At 37.3% G+C, this 21995-nt stretch overlaps 2 protein-coding genes across 10 annotated transcripts in view; both read left to right on the top strand.

The window, feature by feature from the left end:
- Positions 1 to 6910, top strand: part of AK7 (adenylate kinase 7) — a 30086-nt gene extending 23176 nt beyond the window's left edge. For all 3 annotated transcript variants that reach the window (XM_085061434.1, XM_085061435.1, XM_085061433.1), the window contains 3 exons: positions 1495 to 1715; positions 3688 to 3846; positions 5571 to 6910. In XM_085061434.1, coding sequence (XP_084917560.1) covers positions 1495 to 1715; positions 3688 to 3846; positions 5571 to 5615 — 425 coding nt within the window. In that variant the 3' untranslated portion in view covers positions 5616 to 6910. The remainder of the gene's footprint in view (positions 1 to 1494; positions 1716 to 3687; positions 3847 to 5570) is intronic.
- A 446-nt stretch (positions 6911 to 7356) lies between these two features.
- Positions 7357 to 21995, top strand: part of PAPOLA (poly(A) polymerase alpha) — a 43191-nt gene continuing 28552 nt past the window's right edge. For 4 of the 7 annotated variants that reach the window (XM_085061429.1, XM_085061427.1, XM_085061426.1 and 1 more), the window contains exons 1-6: positions 14834 to 14877; positions 15785 to 15955; positions 16553 to 16619; positions 17813 to 17894; positions 18371 to 18480; positions 20273 to 20326. In XM_085061429.1, coding sequence (XP_084917555.1) covers positions 14849 to 14877; positions 15785 to 15955; positions 16553 to 16619; positions 17813 to 17894; positions 18371 to 18480; positions 20273 to 20326 — 513 coding nt within the window. In that variant the 5' untranslated portion in view covers positions 14834 to 14848. Of the gene's footprint in view, positions 7656 to 14833; positions 14878 to 15784; positions 15956 to 16552; positions 16620 to 17812; positions 17895 to 18370; positions 18481 to 20272; positions 20327 to 21995 lie in introns of those variants that run through there. The other 3 variants (XM_085061432.1, XM_085061430.1, XM_085061428.1) reach the window with 2 other exon arrangements.

Raw genomic sequence — 21995 nt, 5'->3', positions numbered from 1 at the left:
TTTGAAGACCTTAATTTATGAACTCTTTTTCCAGTGATCTTTTCTCTCAACTAGCATCAATGCTAACTTAATTTTTCATTTTGAAGACATTAATTGTTGAGAAGAAATGTTGTTAATTATGATTACTGTAATATGTCCATTGTACACATCTGTCACCATCTAAGAAAAAAATGCAGTCTTTGAGACCTCAAATTCAACATTGATATTGTTCTTAGCAATACTTTAAATGACTAGAAAAGTGATTTTCATTGTAATTTGTATATCCAGGTGCAGCTAAAATTGTAGAAATGATGGACCACTTGCCATAGCAAATGTATTCCTTTCATTCAGAATACTTCAGGAATGTAATACCCGATTTTTTGAAAGAAGATGCTGTAAAATAGGTTTTATCATATAGAATTATGTTCGTTCCCTCCTCAATTCATGATCAGAGTTTGGACTTGAGATACAAATCACAAACACTTCAAGTCTTGGGAAAATGGTGTCAGTATTTGAGAGTCTAATTCTGCCTGAATCAGTGATTAGAAAGACCTGGGAAAAATGTTTTGCCAATGACTTTCAAAATAGCTAGCTAAAGAACTGTGAAGCAGGGACTACTAGATTCTTATCTAATTCTGTATTCTAATTCTTCTTTTTCCCTTCATCTGCTTGCTCTCCTTACCCATTTCTGTGCTTTTACATCTTCCATTTCTTGCCCCTGAACAAGCTCTTTACCTCTGTATTCTCGAGCTCAAATGTCCACTTTTTCTCTTTTCCATGTACATTCCTGTGCTGCTTCTGCCTCCCCACACTGAATGCATACAGAAACTAGAAAGCCCTGAAAAAAAATTTCAATTATTCTACAGTTTTCCTTTTTCTTCTTTCTTGTTGTTTAATGTTCAAGTAACCTCCAGAAATTAAAAGGGAGAAGGTATAAAAGGAAAGAAAAATTCTTGTTCAGTCTTTACATTCCTACATGAAGCTATAAATTTGTTTTGTAAATGTAATACAGTAAGAGATAAGACTAGAGAGAGTTCTGTGTATTTGTACATCTGTAAGAGTGAAAACATTGGAGGTTGTGCCAAATCCTAACAACCTATTGTGTTCACGGAGGAGAGAAGGACAAAACTGATGGGTTTAGGCTTCTGGATAAGTTAACATAAGATACATGTCAGTAACATCTCTGATGGTTGGTAGTTGACATAATTTTTGTGTTTCAAAACCTGGGCAAGCTGCAATTGATAAACAATAGTTCTAAACAATATTTTAATATATTTCTTCCTTACATCATCTTAAAAGGCAAACTATTTTAGCTGAAACTGGTAAAGAAAATCAGATTTAGAAAACTTAATTTTGTGTAACAAAAACCTGACATTTATAAGCCATTGAGAACAACATTTTTTACTTGACAATTCAAACAACATGAACACCATATATTTTTAGGTCTTGTGTAATAATTGACAATTGATAGTTTACAAAAGCCTTGAAATGGTTCTCTCTTGTATTGTTTAAAAGATGTATCTGTATATGAAGAGTATGACAACAGACTTGCTGTACCAAAGATCATCAAAGAAATTGGAGAACCTCGGAATTATGGCTTGACAGATGAAGAAAAGAAGGCTTTGGAACGCCAAGCAGCTGAGGAACGCCTTGTCAAAGAAGCTGAAGAAAAAGTTGAACAAGAACGTAAAGAAGCTGAGGAAAGGGCTGAAAGAATGGCAAGATGGGAAGAATGGGTAGGTTAATCCATATTTTTAGTAAAACATTGTTATTTATTTAAGATGGCTTAAAATAATCTGTTATGTAAATACACTTGGGAAGTGTGGCATAAATTCTCTCGTTCCTTATATCATATTTTAGGTCTAGGTTAGACTATTTTCACAGTGCATTTTGAAGCCCATTCTACAGAATATAGTCTCTTTTTCATTACAGACATAGCATTTTTTTTCATTTTGGTATTATCAGCATGTCTTTAAAATACTTTTATGGCACTCTTGCTGTTGCTGCTGTGCTGTAGCTCTTCTATTTTACCATTTATAAATATCTACTACAATCAATGGTGATTTTCCTTACCCAGTCTTCTGCATTGTTGCTCATTTTACTTCTAAGCACCTAACCAAGTGTTAATTATCAAACTCGATTTTACTCAACACAGACCAATATTCCAGCCTGCATTGCAGAAAGGTTTCTGAGCCTGCAAGAGCCTGTGAGCTTCTGAGCCTGTGAGAGCTATGTACTAGGTTCAGTAAGGACTGCCCGATGCAGTCTGTTTTTTGTTTGCTAATAATCTAGTAAGTACTTGGTATTTAGGCTACTTGACCCCAGAGGATTTGAACACGATGCTTTTCTCTTATTTACTTTGCCACACCTAAGGACCTTTCACTTAAATTACCTGAAATACATACTGTAAGAATGTTCCTGTTCACACCCAAAGTCAGGCTGTTTCAACAGAAGGCAGGTCTATTGTCTTCTTTTAGAGCTATTTAAAAACAAACGGATCAATTCCACAGAGAAATCCTTTTCCTATATTTGAATGCTATAAGGATAATTAACACATTTTAGCTGTATTGAATCCAAGCCATCTGCGTTTAAAAGAGCAAAATGTGCATTAATCAAAGATAAACTGGGTGCTTAAATAAAATGTGTCCTTAAGGTTATCCTTTTAAATAGGCAGGTGCTCAGGAAATCTAAGCAACTGTTAATTTGTCCTTGAGATTAGATTAGTTGCTGTCTCTGAGTAGTGACCAAAGATGCCTTGCAAGATGTATTCAACAGCACTCCTAGACTGAGTGAATAATGGAAAATTGGTGTATCTGTTTTCTCTGAACATTGCTTTTCTGTTATGCCTTGAGTATAGAAAAGAAGTCTTCAGAGTATCATCTGTTTGCTGTATCTCTGCATGGCTCAGGCTACAGATGAATAAAATGAGTGAAGAGAGGACAATGAAAATGAGTTGGAGTAATCTTCTGGCTAAAGCTACTGCAAGTATAAATGCTACTAAGTGCTATTGAATGGAAGAAAGAAAAGCTTGCAGTGGTTTTATTTCCTCATCCCTCCCACCTTTTGAGTGTAAAAATTGCATTTGATTTCACCTGAACTCGGAAATAAATTTAGCTGGTGTAAATGGATGTAATTCACTTTGGTTTTACTATATTTGACTCTCAAGCCCCTCAAAAGCATCAATGGAATAAGAATAAAACAAACCAAGGAAACCAAACCAAAACAAATAAACCAATCACTATTTACAATTTAAAAATGTAGAAAGCCAGGGCTCTCTACTGAGTAAAAATACTCTCCCTCCAGAACAAAGAAACCTCAAGAAACCATCGGCATTTGCAATGGTACCAATTTTTGAGGTGCTACAGTGTATTTCAACCATTTTGCCAAATACCTTATAGAAACAGGGCCATGGGAAGACTTGAGAATAAACTTCCTTTTAGGTGTTAAAGAAGAAAAATAAAATAATTTTATTAAGGAGATTATATGTGTTCTTACAGCGTTCAATTCTTTGTTCTCAGTGTGTTGTGTGCTCTAAATTTGATAAGCAGGTAATAATTTTTTTCTGTTAACTTGTTTTTTAATGTTCTGGCCACAAATTCTAACACTATTTTTTTTCTCTAGGCCAGCACTATTATTCAGCCAAATGCTATTTAATAGATGTTATAAACACAATTATTTATTATTTTATTTTTTCTTCATTACTTGTAGAATAAACAGATGGAGGAAGTGAAAAAACAAGAACGAGAGTTATTGGAGGTCCAGTCTATTCCACTACGAAACTATTTAATGAAGTATGTTATGCCAACACTTATGCAAGGGATAAATGAATGCTGTAGGATCAGGCCAGATGATCCAGTCAATTTTCTGGTAAGGTGATTATGTTTTGTTTCTTACATATGTTTGAATACTCATGTAGACCCAAAGAATCTCTGTTAACCAAAGGACTTAAATTTTCTCCCCATTTTCTCAATAGCAACTAATTAATGATTAGAATATGCAACTCTTGTGCTAGCAATTATAGTGAAAATTAAAACCCAGCAACTACTCCTTCTGGGATCAGTTGATACGGTGTATGAAAGGTAGTATCCAGTGTACTTAAGCAGTAATAGGACAAGGATCACTACCAGAATCTGTTTCCCCTTGGTGTGTGCACTCTGAACATTTTATGTACTGACAATTCCGCTGTGACATCGAGGACTACAATTTAAAGAACTTTTTGACATTAGACTTTCATTGCCACTAGATTGATTTGTGCCAATGAACCTATTATGCTATCTGGTAGCTGGAGTCAGGTGCCTCAAAAGAGGGTCCACAAAGAAAGCAATCCCTGGGGAAAATGGCAAGTGCCTTTACAATCTAAACTGTCCATCTAAACTCCACAGGACATCTCTCATGGGACCAGCAGCCATATGAGGGTCTGAGATCTGGCTGTCGTTCATTGCTTTGCTGTCTTTTAGCAAAGGGTTGGTACGGGGTCACTGCACACCCTCTTAGGTCAGTTTCAGTGGGAGTTTCAGTTGGTTCTGGTTGTTACAATAATGTGGTTGTTACAGTCCATATACCATGATCTATGGGCTGTCCACTCCAGCTATTAATTTTTAAGTAATGTTTAAGCTGCAGCTTTGTCCATTCTAACTATTATTAATGTTCAGATTGTTAGCTGCAGGTTTCACTGTAATCCATCTTTGACTTAAAAACATCACCATATGGTTCAGGTAAAGTTCAACTTGTGGCCTAAAAATTCTAGCTACTTACGTACTTTCAAATTATATAAAATTTTAACCCTTTAGAAATGGGGACACCACTCTCCACCCTTCTAGGCACAACTGAACACAGTGTTGTAATGATGTTGTAATGATGAATGCAAGTTCTTTGGTAATTCCTTTCACAACACACACATAAATAAAGCAGAAAATCATACAGGACATTCATAGACTAATTCCAGTTGCAAATGACCTCAGGAAGTTATCCAGCTTAACTTTCAACTGAAAGCAGGGCCAGCATTGCATTCACACAGGAATCCAGGTGCTGTAACACTATTGCCATGCTGCTGTTCTGCCTGCCATTCTAACAAATAGTTCACAAGCTGAAACAGAGCTTTATATTAATCAAGCAAAAAGTAAAAGCAATGGTGTTGCAGTCCGACTTCAGGCACTAAGGAATGTTTTCTTGGTTTAAGCTTTTTTCTTAATGGTGACTGACAACTGTATGAGATCTTCCCTTATAACTGCATTGTTTCTAAAGATCAGTATCAGTGGGTCCAGAAAGCAGGCGCTAGGGTACTCCCTTTTCCGTGGAGTGACACATACTGTTATAAATGGCTCATTTCCTTCTCTTGCTCACGATAGAAACAGGGTAACTGCTACGAAGAGGGAGAGAGAGGCCAATGGTATTTTGGATGGTATTTATTTGGGGGAAAGAGAGTGCTCTGACATAGAGACATTTTCTGCCATAAGTTACACTTTAGGGCCATTTAATATGTTCTGCAGTTTTGTTTATAGCAATGTTATCCACTATATCTGTTATTTTGCATGGATTTCAAAGTTCGAAACATGAAAATAATTGCAATTTTGAAATTTTTCTGTTTGTAGGCAGAATATCTTTTTAGGAACAGTCCTGATATCGACTGGAATTAACATTAAATCCTAGCAGCAATAGGTACTGTGAAATAAAAAGCGAGAAAATTCCTAATACATTTTAGATAAAAATTCTTCGTTTTTGTTGTTATTTTTGTTTAGGGTTATTATGTGATCTTCATTTTATTGCTCATACTTTATTACTATTTTGTACTGGGTTTTTAATATTTTTATACATTTCCAATACAACATTTCCATTTGCTGCATATGTTGATTGCTACATTTATTTACCTGTTTGTATTTCAAATATCTATTGGAAACTACAAACCATAAGAATTCTGTTCTCTCTGCAAAACTTTTTTCCTGGATTTATTTTCAGCTACATGTTCTATTTAAGCAATATATTATTTTCCTGATCTTTAGTGAATGTAGACAGCAAGCTTGAGAAAAACTTTTATTAAAAAAAAAAGAAAAAAGAAAAAAAAAAGTGTTTTTACTGAATATGGAAATAAATTGAAGCAGCGAGCTCTCTTATTTCCCCTCCTGGCTACCAAGAGGCAAAAAGTCTTCTTGTCTGCACTGAAGACTGCCTGGTAAACAGTTTCCCAGCAGAGGTATGTTATAAAACCTGTGTTTTATTTTGGTATCAAAGACATGGCTGTAGATCTCATTTACTAATCTTCTGCATTCAACACTAGATAGGTATTTTTTTTAAGAATCTAGACTTTCCAGCACATGGCTGTCATTCTCAATTTTATTGACTTCATCCACCTCTCATAGGAGCCGTATCTATGCTGACTGAGCTGAAACTGATTGCATACGTGGTGTGAAACAAATACAGGATTTTGTCAAAACAGAAGGCAAGGACCCTTTGTGCAAAAAGAAGGGGAAAAAAGAGGAATATCTGAAAGAATAGTGATATAGGAACGTTTTACAGCTATTTTATCTGTAACTTTGAGCATCAAGATTTTAGATATGTTAATGCCCCATGTTTTTATTCAGATATATTAGTATTTTTATAAAGTCTTATTTCATCTGTTTTAATAGTCACACAGACAAGTCAGGAATAGAACCATCATCTCCTGCTATAAAGAAACACAGATTTTCGTGATCTGTATGTCCTATATGCTGTCAGCCCAAGTTACCATTTGTCCTGTGAGGTAGTTGAAGATTAAATAATCGGTAGCTTTAGACAATCTTTCAGTTTGAAAATGCTATTTCTCAGAGTAAAGATGACAACTGGACGCTTAAAAAAGAGAGGGTAAACCAGGTTTTCTCTAGTTATTGTAATGCCGCAATTCTCTAGTTACTGTAATGTACTTTTCTACGAATAAAGTTTTGAGCTGATCTATAAAGCGTGTAACTTTTTAAAAAAAATTCTGAAAGTTCATGCAGACTACTCCAGGCAGATGTTTTAAAAACAACTGTTAGAAAAGGATGTTTGCTTTGCGCAGGAACGCATAGTGAGCCCGACGCGGGTGGCCAGAGGCGCGCATGGGGCTCCCTTGGACCGAGCGCATTCGGCGCCCGCCGCGGGCCGAGCTCGCAGTCCCGGCGGCTCTCCGAGCGCCGTGCCCAGCGCTGCCCGGCAGCCCTCACAGCCCCGCCCCGCCCCGCGCACGCGCCGCCCCGCGGCCGTTGGCGCTTTGTTTTCAAACCCCGGCCGGCGCCGCCGCCGGCGCCCCCGAGACTACATTCCCCAGCGCGCCCCGCGGCTTCTCGGCCGACTGCGCACGCGCGGCCGGGCGAGCGTGCGCGCCGTGCGGGGGTGTCCGCCGCGCTGCGTCAGGCCCCCCCCGCCCCGGGACGTTGCTGTGGTAGCGTCCGGGCGCCATGTTAGAAGGCCGGAGGGGAAGAGGCGAGTGAAGCGGCGGCGGCGGCCGGGCCCGGCACAGCCGCTCCCTCCGCTCCCGGGGCCTGGCCCCGGCCCGTGCCATGGTCGCGGCTCCCGCCGCTCCGCGTGACGAGTGACCGGTCCGCAGGCGGCAGCGGTGGGGGAGGAGGAAGAGGAGGAGGAAGAAGAAGGGGACGACGCGGCGGCGGTGGTGGCGGCGGCGGCGGCGGAGGAGGAGGAGGAGGGGCCGGAGAGACGATGCCGTTGTAAGTCCGGGAGCTCGCGGGGCGCGCTGCGGGCCCGCGTTGTGCCGGCCCCGGCCCGGCGCTTCCCGCATGCTCTGGCCCTTCCTGCCGGGCTCGGGCCCTTCCCCCCTCGCGGTCCCCTCGGCCCGGGCGCTTCCGCTGCCGCAGTGTGCGGCCCTGGCGCCGCTGCCCGCGCCGCCGGGAGCTCCGCGCAGCCCTTCCCGCCCCCCATCGCCCTGAGCCCCGGAGCAGACGGTGATGTGGCTTTAGCGTTGTTGTCGCCGCCTCTGCGACCTCGCAGCGGCGGCGTGCGGGACGGGGCGGACGCGTGCGGCGGCCTGCGCCCCCCGCTGCTGGGTCAGGGCGCACCGAGGGGCGAGAGTCGCGTGTTTGTCCCTGCCCGCCGAGGGTGAAGCGCTTTTTTACTCAAGACCCCGGCCGAAGTCCCTCCCCCGGTGACCAGGCGGGCACTTTTTCCCCGTTCCGGAGGCAGGAGCCCCTGGGCCGCTGGTTGCAGTGGGCGCTCCGAGCGCAGCGCGCTGCCCTTGGCCCCCCGGGCAGCTCCGGGCAGCGCCCCCGGCCGGCAGGGCGAGCTGCGGCCGCTGTGTCCCCCAGCCCGCGCCGGCAATCCGGGCCGCCTGTGCCTGGGACGTGCCGTGCCGTGACCCTGCTGGCCGTCAGGAATAACGATGTGTGACCTTATTCATCCCAGTTTATTCGCCGATTTCTTTCACTCCACCCTTTGCATTTTTTTTCGCTTTTTTTTTTCCACATCGCCGACGTTTTGACGATTCCGAATTGAGACGACAAAACTTGCAGGTCCTCGGTTCTGTAGTTCATAATCTTAGTGTTTTATTAGGTTATACAACTCTAGGGAAACAGTGATGTGTAGGTGGTTAAATGACTTTTCCGAATAAGGCATGTTTATATATTTTGTTCTGTTGGTCGGTTGGTTTGTTTTGGGTTTTTTTGTTTGTTTGTTTGTTTTTTTTTTTTAATTGAAGGAGTAATATAAAGAATTTGTGATTATTCGCTCTTTTCTTCCATATTATAATTTGGGATTATTCTCTGTTGTTTTAAATGTGTCAGCTTTAAAGTGAAGAATAGCCAAGGTTGTCTGTTATGATTGTCTAATTCAGTCTAATCTACTGCAGAGTTAGTCATGGGGTAGATAACGTGATAGAAACTTACCTGAAAGGGTTTATGGCAGGGAAAGGACCAGTGGGTCAATGCAGGAAAGAGCATGGTTGTGCCAAGTAGGATCTAATGCTTGTATAACGAAGCGCCAATGTCCTTATAGATAAGTTTTGCACATGTTCGTTATGGCAATGAAAAGTTACCAGAAGTTAGCTTTGAAGTTGATTAGGTTTTTCAGCCTCAGGAAAATGGGAGGGTGTTTATTTTGCTTGCTTTCATTCTTAGTTTATTTTGTTGTGACTACATAAATTCCTGATGCTTAATAACATTTTAAAGTTTGGCCCACTTCTATGGGTTGTAATAATAACGATCTTCAACTTGGAAAAGTTTGGAATTATTTGATAATTTCTCTTGATGTGTAGGTGTCTTTAATACTTTATCTAGAAACTCTTAAACAGCGGTACAAAGTTATAATTCCACCAATATATTGCTATTTTCAGTATAAACATTACTTGACGACTTAACTAGTACAGAAGGTTTATTGTAGTTAGCAAGATCGAAGCTTTCTCATTTTATGCATTTGTTTTGTCATTTGTATGTTTGACATTATAGACTTTGTATCATTCAGTCAAGACTTCAAAGTGAATGTTTTAACGCCACTAAGTAGAAATGCTGGTAATGCTAATTCTTGAGTTTATGAAGTGATACCACTGACTTTAGAGGAAAGAAAGAAGCAGCTTGGGAAGTTATTTTTCTCTAGAATTCTTTCCAGTTGATTCTTTCTGCTGGGTGATACACCTTTTTTTGTGAAAGTGTAACAAACCCTCGGTTACTGCCAAACTTTCATGGTGACAGAATGTCCCGTTCCCCCCTCACCTCCTTTTGTTTTTTGGCCTGACCTCTCGATACCACTTTTAAACTTCATTTTCAACTCTGCTGTTTACAATTGACAGGCCTTGTCAAGACTGATCTCCCGTACAACTGGAGATTGTCATTTTTCTTGACTTGGAAGTTCAAAGTTCTACAGAACTGTACAGCAGTGTTCATATTGCACTCTGTGTGTGTGTGCTTTTTAATAGTATGGTGCAAAAGTATAAAACCAAGGAAATTCTTTTTGTATGTGGTACATCAGTAGTAAGACTGCTGATGCTGATATCTGGCATTTGAAGAAGCCTTTAGTATTTTTTTTAAACATTAAAATGTATCCTAGAAACTTATGTGACTTTGTTAAAATTCTCATGTGTGAAGCACTATCAGTTGTGTAAAGAAGTCTTTAACAAAATAACTGATTAGAAACAAAGTTGACTACTTCCCCTGTCATAAAGATATATTTTAGTGCGCAGTTAGGTACAGAATGTTCCTGTGCATTATCTGAAACATAAGATGCCAGGGAAGAATGAAGCTTACCAAGCTGTTCATATGTTTTGGTTGGGTCTTATACAGAAAGGCTACTGACTCAGTGAGGCTGGAGCTATGTTCATGTGAGTGATGATGTAGTCTTTTCATGTAACCTGGCCCTTTCTAACCCTCCAAATGGAGAAAGCACAAATCTTTTTCTTGGTAAGCTACTGAACGTGTGTGTCTGCTGAATTCATGGAAAACACTTTTGATATGTTTTTTCTACAACCGAAAGGGGAAAAATGCATTGAACATTTAAAAGTTCCATAAGAACCATAAAATTTAAATATTGTTAGTATCAGTAACTTCTGTATTAGAGTTTTGGAATGTCATTAATAATTATTCTTTCTAGTGGACAGTCAAGCTTATTCTCAGTTCTGAAGTAAGACTTTTCATGTTTTCTTTCACTGAACTTTTCTGTAGTCATAGGCAAAGTCACTGTTTTCTTGACTTTTACTTAGAGACTGTCAACTTACATGCCAGAAGCACAACACTGTATTTAAAATGGCTTGTGCTGATTGGGAGTTGATAAATAGTGTGTTTCTGAACAGAGAGAGCTGAGAATTTTATAGGCTGTTGGGAAAGGAATTAAAACATTCTTAATTTTGCAAAGCACAGGTATGACTAGAATAGTTGCCTTAATATAGTGATATCTTTCATAATTGAGAAGCAATTAATATAAAAATCTGTACTGAGGATTAATTTGTTAGTTGGCAAGGATATGTGGTTTTGCAATAGTTTTCAGTCTTCCAGTATCAGTCTAAAAAAGGGCTGAATTTATACCTGTTAATATAGAGGTACTGCACAGAACTTGGAAACACAGTTATTTTGAGCTGAGCAGATTTCACTGCTGAGACAAATTAATCTCTTACAGTGAAATGCTTTGTGGGATTCCTAGTTCTTGGTTTATACTCCCTGTTATCTTTTGATGCAGCCTTACTGAATTTCTTAAATTACTACTCTTGAATTTTTTGTCTCCAGCATAGCAATAAAAATAATTTTGGTTCAATTGCTGCCTGTGCAGTTCGTTAGCACTTCCTTCTCTTTAAACTTGAGAAATTTCTCCTGCTTTGTTAGTAAGAGTGTTGTGGATGGGTTTGTGTTTGCACGTGCTTCCTTCACTATTCTTCTATACAAACAGAAGAGCCAGAGAGCTCAGGAGAGAGTCCAAGGTTAGCAGAATGTGTATGAATGATCTTCCTTTTGCCTATGTGAGCCTTTTCTGTAGCCCTGTTGCTCCACTCCCTGTGTTCAGATCAGTTTTGTATATCTCAAACATCTCATACTTGCAGTTGAAGACTTAGTTCATGGTCTGAATGGTCCAGTGATACTCTGCTAGATATTAATGCTTCTGTTCAGGAGGGACAGCTGGATTGTCTTAACCATTTAAAACGTACGTTCCCCAGTAAGTGATTTTCACAGACTTCATTAAGGTTTGCTATCTAGAGTTTTGAAACTTCGTGTGGAGTGATGGTATTAGTGTTAAGCTAGAAACTTCAGTCTAAAATGCCAGTTGCTTGTTGTTGAAGCAAACTTTAAAAGAAGCAAAACACTTCAATATAGTTTCTCCAAATCTGGACACAGTAGAGCTTGAGCTCCATGAATTTAGCTCCAGCTGGTTAACCAGATGGTGTGATGACCAGTATTGCTTCAGGAATCTGACTTCAGTGTCTTACATCAGCAAATAAGAAGGAATAAATTTTGCTGAGGTAATCAGTAGAGGCAAATAGAGAAATGAGGATAATCATTGAGAATCCCTATTTTGTCTTAGTATCTGGATGAGTTTGAAACTTAGGGGGGAATTTAAACAGTTATAATTTGTTCAATATTATGCCATTGGAACTAGTATCAAACTCTTAGTGATATATGGGACAGTGTTACATAGGTATAGCTGTATTTGCTCTATGTTCAGTTTACTTGGATGTGTTGAGGCCTATCACTTGATCTTTAAAAGATGTGTTGTAACCCCTCCTCTACCTTAGAAAGACATGTAATCATTTCAATTTAAAGGAGTTTCGAGGTGTACGGTCTGGAAACTGTAAAGCTTCTTGCAAGCTTTATTTGGGTTTTTTCCTTCTGCACTCTGTTTAAAAGTGTTTTTTAGTAGCAACCATATAGCCAAGGTCTGTTCTTTTTAGTTTGGTAGTTACTGCTAACAGTATAAAAAAATACTGCATACCATAACTTTAGGTTCTGAGGAAAAAGTTGTTTGGCTGCACTGCTTTCAGCTTAGCACAAACTAGAGCTTTGTGTCTTGTGTTTTTAAGGGGAAAAAGGACATGTGCTTTTCTTACAGATAAAATTAGTATTTGAATATGAAATACTGAATCATAACACTTCAGAACTAATCCACTGTAGCTGTTACCCAATTTGCACATGGTTTAAATACTCAGTATTTCAGGTTAAACCAGAGCTACAACAGTAGCATGTTAAATTTAACTCTACATCATTTTCTGTAACTTTATTTTATATTTGTACAATTAACAGATCACTCATAGTCATCTCAGAGTAAGAAGATGGTCTTCATGTTTATATGTGGTTGACTAAAAAGCCAACTGTAAAAGTCAACCAAAAGCCACAAACTGTATCTTAATTTTCGCAGTGATCTTAAAAAAGAAATGCTTACGTTTTTTTGTTGTTGTTGTTTTTTGGGGAGGTTGTTTTGTTTTTTGTTTTATTTTGGTTTGGGTTTTTTTTTTGTTTGTTTTTCTTTTTTTAGAAAAAGAAACAAGCTTTAAACATGCTTTCAGTTGTGTCAGACCCTGACATAGTCTCTGCAGTTGTCAAGAGTGAGTAGCTGGGATGGAACTTCTAATTGCTGTTTAATACACTGCTTTTTCTTAGGGTTTAACTTTAGTGACTACCAGATTGAGATACCATCAAGGTATTGACTTTTCAACAAGGCCTTAACCTCTCTAATCCTCTTGGGTAGAAGGTTAGCACTGATACTTCCCTGGCTTTTCACCTTTCTTTTTGAATAACTTTGGTAGTTTATGCTCTTCTCTGGACATATCACAAGTAAAAGCTAGAATGTCCATATGCCCATATGTGACTGAAATGGAAGATACTGGAGTAGGAGTATGACCTTCGTGGTTTTAGAAAAAAGTAGAACTCTAGTAACATCATCAGCATTTTCTGGCTAAAATGTAATATGTAAATACAGAATTAAAGTTGGGCTAATGAGACTTAAAATTTATTTCTCAGAGATCATTTACTTTTGCTTTAAGAATCAGGTAGCAAATGCTTTTTTTTTTGAGTTTCTTGGTTTTGTGGGAGGTAGGAGGCAGAGAGGATATACCTTCACTTGTTTGTTTATAGTGACTTACATTCTGCCTTTTAAATGAATAGATGACCTAGGATGAGTTACTTTATTCTGTCCTTCATTAACAAAGTTTCTTGCCATACCATTTTTTCTTTAATTTTCCAAAGGAAGTTTTTTCTTATCTTTAAGTATGCTACGGAAGCCTTACAATAGAGTTAACTTAGCAGATGTCAACAGCAGAGCTTCAACTTAAATGTTTTTATCTGGAAATAACCTATATTCTCTTCAGTATTAATATATGTTAAAATATCAGGTTCATCCTGTCTTCTGGAGCTGTAAAATCTAGAAGGCAGTCGTGCTGAGAATTGTTACACACTAACGCAGTGAAAGGTACTTACTAACTCTCAGCCTTCGCAAAGGGGTGAAACACTTGTGCTGGGAAGGTCCTGTGCTGTCACACCATCGTTATTTCATTGTTATAAAAGTAAATGTAAGAACTGTAGCTGGTTTTATGTTACAGTTCCCAAAGGTGTATATCTGATGATCGATTTAATTGCTTCTTTGAAGCCATTGTTTTAGTGAACAGTTTCAAAGCCTGTGGCCATGCTCTGGTGGTTGTGTAGGGGTTGGAGGAACACTGGTATAAGTCAGGGCAGTGTGATGTTTTGAAGGCAGACTGAACACTGCCAAGGTTGTGTGTAAACCAGTTTAGGGAAGAGATACGTTGTTTGGCTGGGGTTTATGGACTATAGTTTTATAGACATGGTAAAGGATTATGTTTAAGACAAGTTCTTGAATTGTTGAATCGTGGTCCTTACAAGTAGGGCTAATACAGAGGTCTCTGGCAGCATTGTTGACTTCAGGAATCAGCTTCACAGAATCTGGTTTTGAGTGACATTGAGTCTTTTTTGAAAACTAGTAACAGCATCTGCCAGGCTGTGTTTTGCCAGACCTTTTAATGAAGTCTAATATCTGTTGAATTGGATTCAGTTTCTTGCTATGAATGGGTGAAAATAACAGTTAGGCCATCAGGAAATTGCTACATAAAGCTAAAATATTGATTGTTTTGTATTATTGCTTTAAATTAACCGTAAAAGTAAACTGAAAAAGTTTAAGTTAAAAAGCATTTTTATTTTTTCAAATTAACAGGTGGGAAAAGGGGGGAAAATGTAATTCAAATTGCCACTTGCTTTGTGGCATAAGTTAAAATATTCAAAACATCCAAAGGATGTTTATGTATTGATGTTTTTTGTTTTCTGGCTGCTTTTTTTAGAGGCAGTTAAGTGGCTGAAGCTACTATTTCTGTTGACATTCCTCATTTTTTTTAACAGAGAAAAAAAAAGTTTTAGTGCCTTCCTTTGTTCTTAATTTGAATTACTGTTTTGTAGAATTAATCTGAACGGCTTTTTTTAAAATAATGTTTTCATTGACACCTAAAGTCCTAAGGTCTGTATGGTTTGTTCAGCTGCTACCAGATTCTTTAGTTCATTAAAACCTCATAGCTAAAGGAAGCAGTATAAAATAATTTTCCCAGACATTGCCCCAGTCCCCGTGATTACTTGAAGGTTATTTTTTTTTAATGTACACTTTTAAAATACTTTTTCCTGATAAGCCTTTTTTTTCTTTTGCTAAGAAGCAAAGGGGCAGATGTCCTTAAACTTGCATTGTGACTGAAATCTTGATTGCAAGCAAATTATAGTACATTAAATTGTTGTAAAATGGGTTTAACTTGTGGAAAATTATGTAATGTTTTGTGGATTCTCATCAATTTTAAGTTTAGGTGTTCTTTTTTAATACTTAGTCTTTGTGGAAATGAGGAATGAAATCTTGAGGAGATTATGGTGACAAATAATGGAAGTGAAATTGAAGTCATACTGTAGTTTTTCCACATGTAATAGATAGCATGATGAAAATATTTTCATTTTGTGTGATAGAAATAGTATATAATATGTATAAACATGTGGAACTGATATTATGGCAATATACCAAGGAATATTATGCCTGCCAAGAGTGGGACTTTCACTTTTGCTATCAGCTTGACTTTTTGTCATGGAGGGTTCTTTGTACTTTAGACTTTATGGAAGTAAAGGAGCCCAATCTGATGATAAAGCTTTTGCCCTAGTAGAATGAAAAAAGTACTAAAGGGGAAAAATATAAATGCATGTTTAGAATTGGTGAAAGGCCATTCTGTTGGTGTCCTTAACAGGACACCAAATTTAACACAGAGTGATTTGGGATGAAAATGCTAACACTTGACTTAATTTTTTTTTCCTTAGTATGTATTTTTTCTCTGACGAGAAAAAATAAGTTTGTTTTGTTTCTGTCAGTAACTTTATCTAATTGCCTTTATTAGTCCCGTTACAACCCAGGGATCACAAACACAGCAACTACAGAAGCATTATGGCATTACCTCACCTATCAGTTTAGCTGCCCCCAAGGAGTTTGACTGCATGCTTACCCAGAAATTAATCGAAACCCTAAAACCTTATGGTGTATTTGAAGAAGAAGAAGAGCTGCAACGCAGGTGAGTTAATACAATGGTTTTTGTAGTTGCCTGTTGAACCCCAAGTGTGTTTGTGTTCTTTCAAATTCTTTCTCTAAAAGTCTAGTGGAATTGTAAGCTTGATTTTTCTCAGTTCAGACGAATACCTCAAAATGCAGAAAGGAATTAAAACGGTCTTTAAATTTCAGAGGCTGGTTTACATTTTTTCCCCTTCATCACTACTTTATTGTAATGGACCTATTAATTTTTTTTTTTCCTTTTTAAGGTTTTTGAGGCTTTTTTTCCTCTCAGTACTGCTTTTCACTGTTCTTTTAGATGCACGTGTTATATGAATTAAAGTTTTATTTTGAAATTGAGTAGAATTCGTGTACCTTAACGTGTGTGTGCCTTGCATATTTGGATGTTTTTTGAGCTTAAATCTCTTGAATATCTCTAAAGGGGGATAAGTAGTGGGAATGTTGTAAGTTCCTTTCAGTATATATATATATAAAACAAGATCACTAATTAGATCTGCAGTGTAACTCTAGTTGATTGGCTATGTAATGATGATCACAGTCTTAAAAATTTTACTAGTTTTGTCTGAGTTTGTAACTTGTCCTTCTGTTGTTTTGTTAATAGGATTCTAATTCTGGGGAAATTAAATAACTTGGTAAAGGAATGGATACGAGAAATCAGTGAAAGCAAGGTATGGATATATTTTACATAGTTGCCAATACTGTGATTAAAAGACTGCTGTAGGAAGATTATTCCAAAATATATTCCTAGACTAAATGGGATGAACCTTAGATTTGGGGATCAAAACAAGTACTATCCTTGTGTAGTTTCTTTTGTGTGCAGGCAGCATTGTCCCTTCGTAATAGAACCTTGTCAGAGAAAGAAACTGATAGATGTAACTTGACACTTTCTCAAAATTCATGCATATAGTACTATATTAATTACATGCTTAGATTATTTGCCTTTGTGAAACAGTGCTAGATGTTAAAATGTGCATTATGACTGTGGTCCTTTAATGTCAATCCTGTAAAGTTAGTTTTGTAGACTGATAATGCTGATACTGTTTTTGCCAGGTTATAGTAATCCCTAACCCCACACATCTTTTTTGAATGATTATGGTCTTGCATGATTATAGATTTATTTTTTTTTTAGGAGTAAAACCCTAATTTTTTAAGCGATTTTGCTTTGTGTATATTTGGGATGGTGTTTTTTCTTTACGCTTCTCTTCTGCAATGAAAATTTATATACCAACAAGCATATGGGCAGGGACAGCCCTGCTATGATCCTTGAAAACAAAATAGTAAGAGTATCATGACTGGTGTAAGATTGAAAGCTACCTAAGTTAATCTAATATACATTGCAAAACAGAATTTTTGATTTATTTTATCTTCTGCTGTGTAAACATTCATGTAGGGTTTCAGATTTTAGCATTGCATCTTATTATGAAAGGATAGCCCTTTTGGCCACAGTATTGTGGATTCAGCCATTCTTTAAAGACTAGGAACTTTGGTAGATGTACCTAACCAATTTCAGCATAAAACAAATACCTTTCCCAACCCCAAATTTTTGTTTAAAGACTATCATATGGGTATCTCTGAAAGTAACATGGTAAAGACTGATACAGTAAACTGTGTTTTGTGTTGGTCTAAATTGGAATCCATCGTCAATTTCTGAGTCAGTCTAAAATGCCTGAGTGGTAAGCAAAATGTGTTTGATCTCTGTAATGTTATAAAGCTGCTGCACCTGAAGTGTAGAATTGGTACAACAATTACCAGGTTTGAGGCAGTAATTTGTAATGTAGTGGAAATGTTAATCTCAGTCTTTTCTGTAAATACTGAGGTTATTATTTCAGGTAAAATAACAGATTCTTTTTGCTCCATTTAGAATCTTCCGCAATCTGTAATTGAAAACGTTGGAGGAAAAATTTTTACATTTGGGTCCTACAGATTAGGGGTTCATACAAAAGGTAACGTTTCCTTTTATTATAAAAATCCATGTGTTTGATCTAATGACTGATCTTGCTGTATTTTGAAGTGGTGTTACTTTTCTTAATTTTTTTTGGTTAACCATCTCTAGTGTTCATTCTAAATAAAATAAATATATTCCTATATTATGTTTTCAACGTGGATTGAGGCACAGACAAAAAAGTTGAGAATTATTTGGAGACAGAGGAAGTTGTATACTTAAATTTTCATGTTTTGTTCTTTGAGGATTACAAGTGTTCCACTATTGAAGCAGGAGTGTATGTCTGTGTTCCATATGTTTAATGGTCATGACTTTTTTTTTCATTTGGTTTGACTAGTATTTAAAAAAAAAACCCATTCCACGTGATGAGAAACTAAAATTTCCTACGTAATTTTATTAAATATAAAGTTGTCTATTGCTGGCATTTTTTTCATGTGAAGTACTGAGTAATTTACTTCTGCTAATTAACCATTTCAGGTGCTGATATTGATGCCCTGTGTGTTGCACCAAGACATGTTGAAAGAAGTGATTTTTTCACATCATTTTATGAAAAATTAAAACAGCAAGAAGAAGTGAAAGATCTGAGGGTATGTGAAATGCCTGATACAGCTTGCTCACCTGAGGATTAGGAACATTCAGTAGTGAAAGATGATGCATTAAATAACTAGATATAACTTAACTGTTAAGGCTTGCAAAGGATTTTTTATTAACCTGCAGCAAAGCCTGTCATAAGAGTTGAAGTAAATAGAGATTCTTCCAGGTTTCCTATGCTCCCACTTAATAGATACTTACTTAAAAATTTGGATGGCAGAACAATCTCCTAGCAATGTGTGGCAAAATTTCTGCTTACTCACTAGCTGCAGGCAGATGCAAATGTGTTAGCTTGACAAGGATCAGGACCAAACTCGGGTGGTTTTAGTGAAGCTTTTGTGCTGCTTTTTTTAACTTCATGCTTATATAAACAGTTATGGTGGTTGGTAGTAACTAAACTTTTTATATTGGCTATCAACTCTGCATTTGAAAAGGGAAGATATATTTTTAGTGTCCCATTATTAAATGTTCATGCAAGACTTTTAGCATGTAGAAGTGAAGATTTCCCTTGTAGTAGTGAAAGACTGTGGTAATGCAGTATTTTGTTTCTATTATACCTAAGTGACACACCTGCTGAAGTCAACTGGTGGGAGCTTTAATCTTCTCAATACCAGCTCAGAGTAAATTTTCTCTGCTCCAGTTTCTTTTTTTTTAAGATGAAGATAGTTGCTGACTAGTCTTTGTTTGGTTTAGTCCTGCTCTCATAAAATAATTGGAGCTGTCTCTGCAGCATTCTTCCACTCTGTGCATCCTGTAGTTGGTAACTAACAGGGTAGTGCCGACATCTGGTATGTCTGCATCTGGTAACACTGTATGCACTGAAACAACTGTTTTGAATGCTTTATTATGTAAAGACTTCTAATAGTCTTTAAATTGACATGCTGTATTTGAGAGGATTCAGATTTTCAGATTTCCATTCAACTTTGCTGTAAACTCATAACTCCAGGTAGTATAGTTGATTTAGCAGCCAGTTATGTATGCTATTCAGTGTAGTTCTTCAGTGATGTAAATAACCTTTATGTCAGAGTGTCATAACACTTCTAAATCATTCCAGCCAGTATTAGGATTTGGTACATCTCCATTTTTAGGGGAATATATACTTTCTTAGTGGTTGCTCTAGTGAGTGAGTATGAGACACTTGTGAACTTGATATTTTGCTTAGGACCCATTCTGTCAACCAGTAATGTTAAGGTAACAATAATTGAAGTCTGAGCACAAATGGTATTCATAGCTGATTCCAGAGTAGATGAGAACTTCCACGGTTTCATCATGATATTGTTCATCAAAATGCCTTATTGAGTGCATTTTAAAAAGGTGCTTGATCTCTGGAGACTGGTGACTTGCAACTACTTTATGTGAAGTCAGGCTGCATAGCTACCCAGTGTTCTCCTAATTTCTTATACTAACTGTAGAAACAGAAATAAGAGGCCTTTTAAAGCAAAAGTCCCCATAGCCTGGAATACTTAGAGATACTTGTGAGGAGTAAAAGATGCTTGATCATGTCTTGTATGTAGGGAGAAAGAGTCTTGGATCTTGAGGTAAATCATCAGACCTGGTTGGTACAAGTTTGGATTATAATTAACATCTAGACAGCTGTAGCGCATAGTGGGGTAAGTGCTTACTGCACAAGCTCTCAGTGGTGGAGAAAGACATTGCTGACAAAAATCAACCTGAAAACAGAAAAGCATTGATACAAATAGCATTTCATTATGATTGTCTAGACCTGGTAGCTATTGTTTGTACATGTTCTCTGTACTGAAAATAAAATACAACTTTTTTTCCCTCCAGGCTGTTGAAGAAGCTTTTGTCCCAGTTATTAAACTTTGTTTTGATGGAATAGAGGTAAAGATAATATTTTAATTTGATTTGGTCTAACATGTTTATAGCAATGTTTTAAAGTTCTTAATAACTCATTATTCATTAATATAGGTGCTATTAAAGTGACTCTGTGAACTTCATACCAAAGATTTTGACAACAGTCCTCAGTTGTGTAATTTAAAATGGAAATTTAAGGCTGAAACAACAAGTTTTTCTTGATGGACTTGAAGCTGTGTGCAGAATGTCTCCCTGTTCCTTTTATTGACTCTGCTACTCACTTGTACTGATTAGTTTACTAACCTGTAGAGTAGAGTGCCAATATTTAGACTTAAAATTTAATAGAAATTATATTCGTAAATGATTTGGCTTCAGAATTTTTTTTTGACTGCTAATGATTAACTTTTCCAAACATAAAAGATTTGCTGTATTATCCTACATTATAGAAAGTTGTGGTCTTTAATGTTTTCAAAAACGTTAAAGTGCTGCTCAAGGGAAGCTGGGTATTCCTTTTGTCCTAATCTCTTCACATATCTGTAAACACATGACCAGAACAATGGTTTTGGTACCTGGAGCCTGATGGATCAGCTGTCTTGAAGCACTGAACTTGCTTAACTTGATTTTACTAAGAAAACAGTAATGATGCTTTCAATAGATACTCTATTAGTTGTTCTGACACTGTTGTATTTTGGTGACAAGGCAAAAACATATGAAGTGTTCATACACAAGTTCATGAGACTTATAGTCACATCATGTTAAGCAGTAACTGGTGGGTACAAGAAGGTTTACAGAGGGGAAGGAATTCCTGTGCTAATCTTCTGGCAAATGACATGTTTTGTAGTATTGTACACAATATCGGACAATTCCTTCTCTCTCAGTCTGTGGTTTTGTATCTGTTAGCCATTATAAAACTGTCCATATACAGTTGGGTATTATGAACATTTTTCTGGAGAATCTGTTTTCTTATTACATAGTTTAGGTATTCATTCTAAACGTTGAAACTTGCCATGGCTGTCCTCTGGTCAGTTTGGTTTTCTATACTTTTTTTTTATTCCATTTTTTTTTTCCTCCAGTCATTTGTGTTCAAGCCAGAGTTCTCTCCTTTTTAAAAAATGGAATTTGAAATACAAGACCAAACAGGGGAAAAAAGGACTGTTTGCTCTAAAAGAAGTAGCATCTTCTTCCAATGTAATTTATGATGGGCTTTGATGGGCTTAGGTTTGTTACTGAGACTGAACTCATGTTGCTGACAATGCATGAGAGTTCTTTCGTCTTATGTCATAAACACACTCTTTGTATATACTAGTGTTGTTGGGCCACAGCTTCTGATAGTTGTGTTTGTGCCCAGCTATGTCAGTATCAAAAGATTTTAATTTAATTTAATTTTCCTTTTGCTAATCCAGGCAAAAATTGGCAGAAGTTAGAACTGAGGAAAAAGAATTTAGTTTTGTAGTGATCCTGTTATTAAAACTTTTTTTTATAAAAAACTTAAGTTTTTACAAGTGCATTTTATGTTCTTGTTTAAAATAAACTTTCTTGATTTTTTTTTTTTTTTTTTTTGTTCTTTCTGTAGTATACTTTGTTTTATTGCCAGCTACCTCTCCCCCAGTTACTAGGACAGACTGTTAATTTCTTTATTTGAAAATAAATGTCAATGAGCATTGAATCTTTAGAGGTGCTAGACCTTCTAGAGATC

Source organism: Lichenostomus cassidix, chromosome 5 (genome assembly GCF_008360975.1).
Source record: "Lichenostomus cassidix isolate B80296 chromosome 5, HeHo_3.0, whole genome shotgun sequence".
NCBI lineage: Eukaryota > Metazoa > Chordata > Aves > Passeriformes > Meliphagidae > Lichenostomus > Lichenostomus cassidix.
The sequence above is the reverse complement of the archived record's forward strand: the minus strand, read 5'-3'. Positions and strand labels throughout refer to the sequence as shown.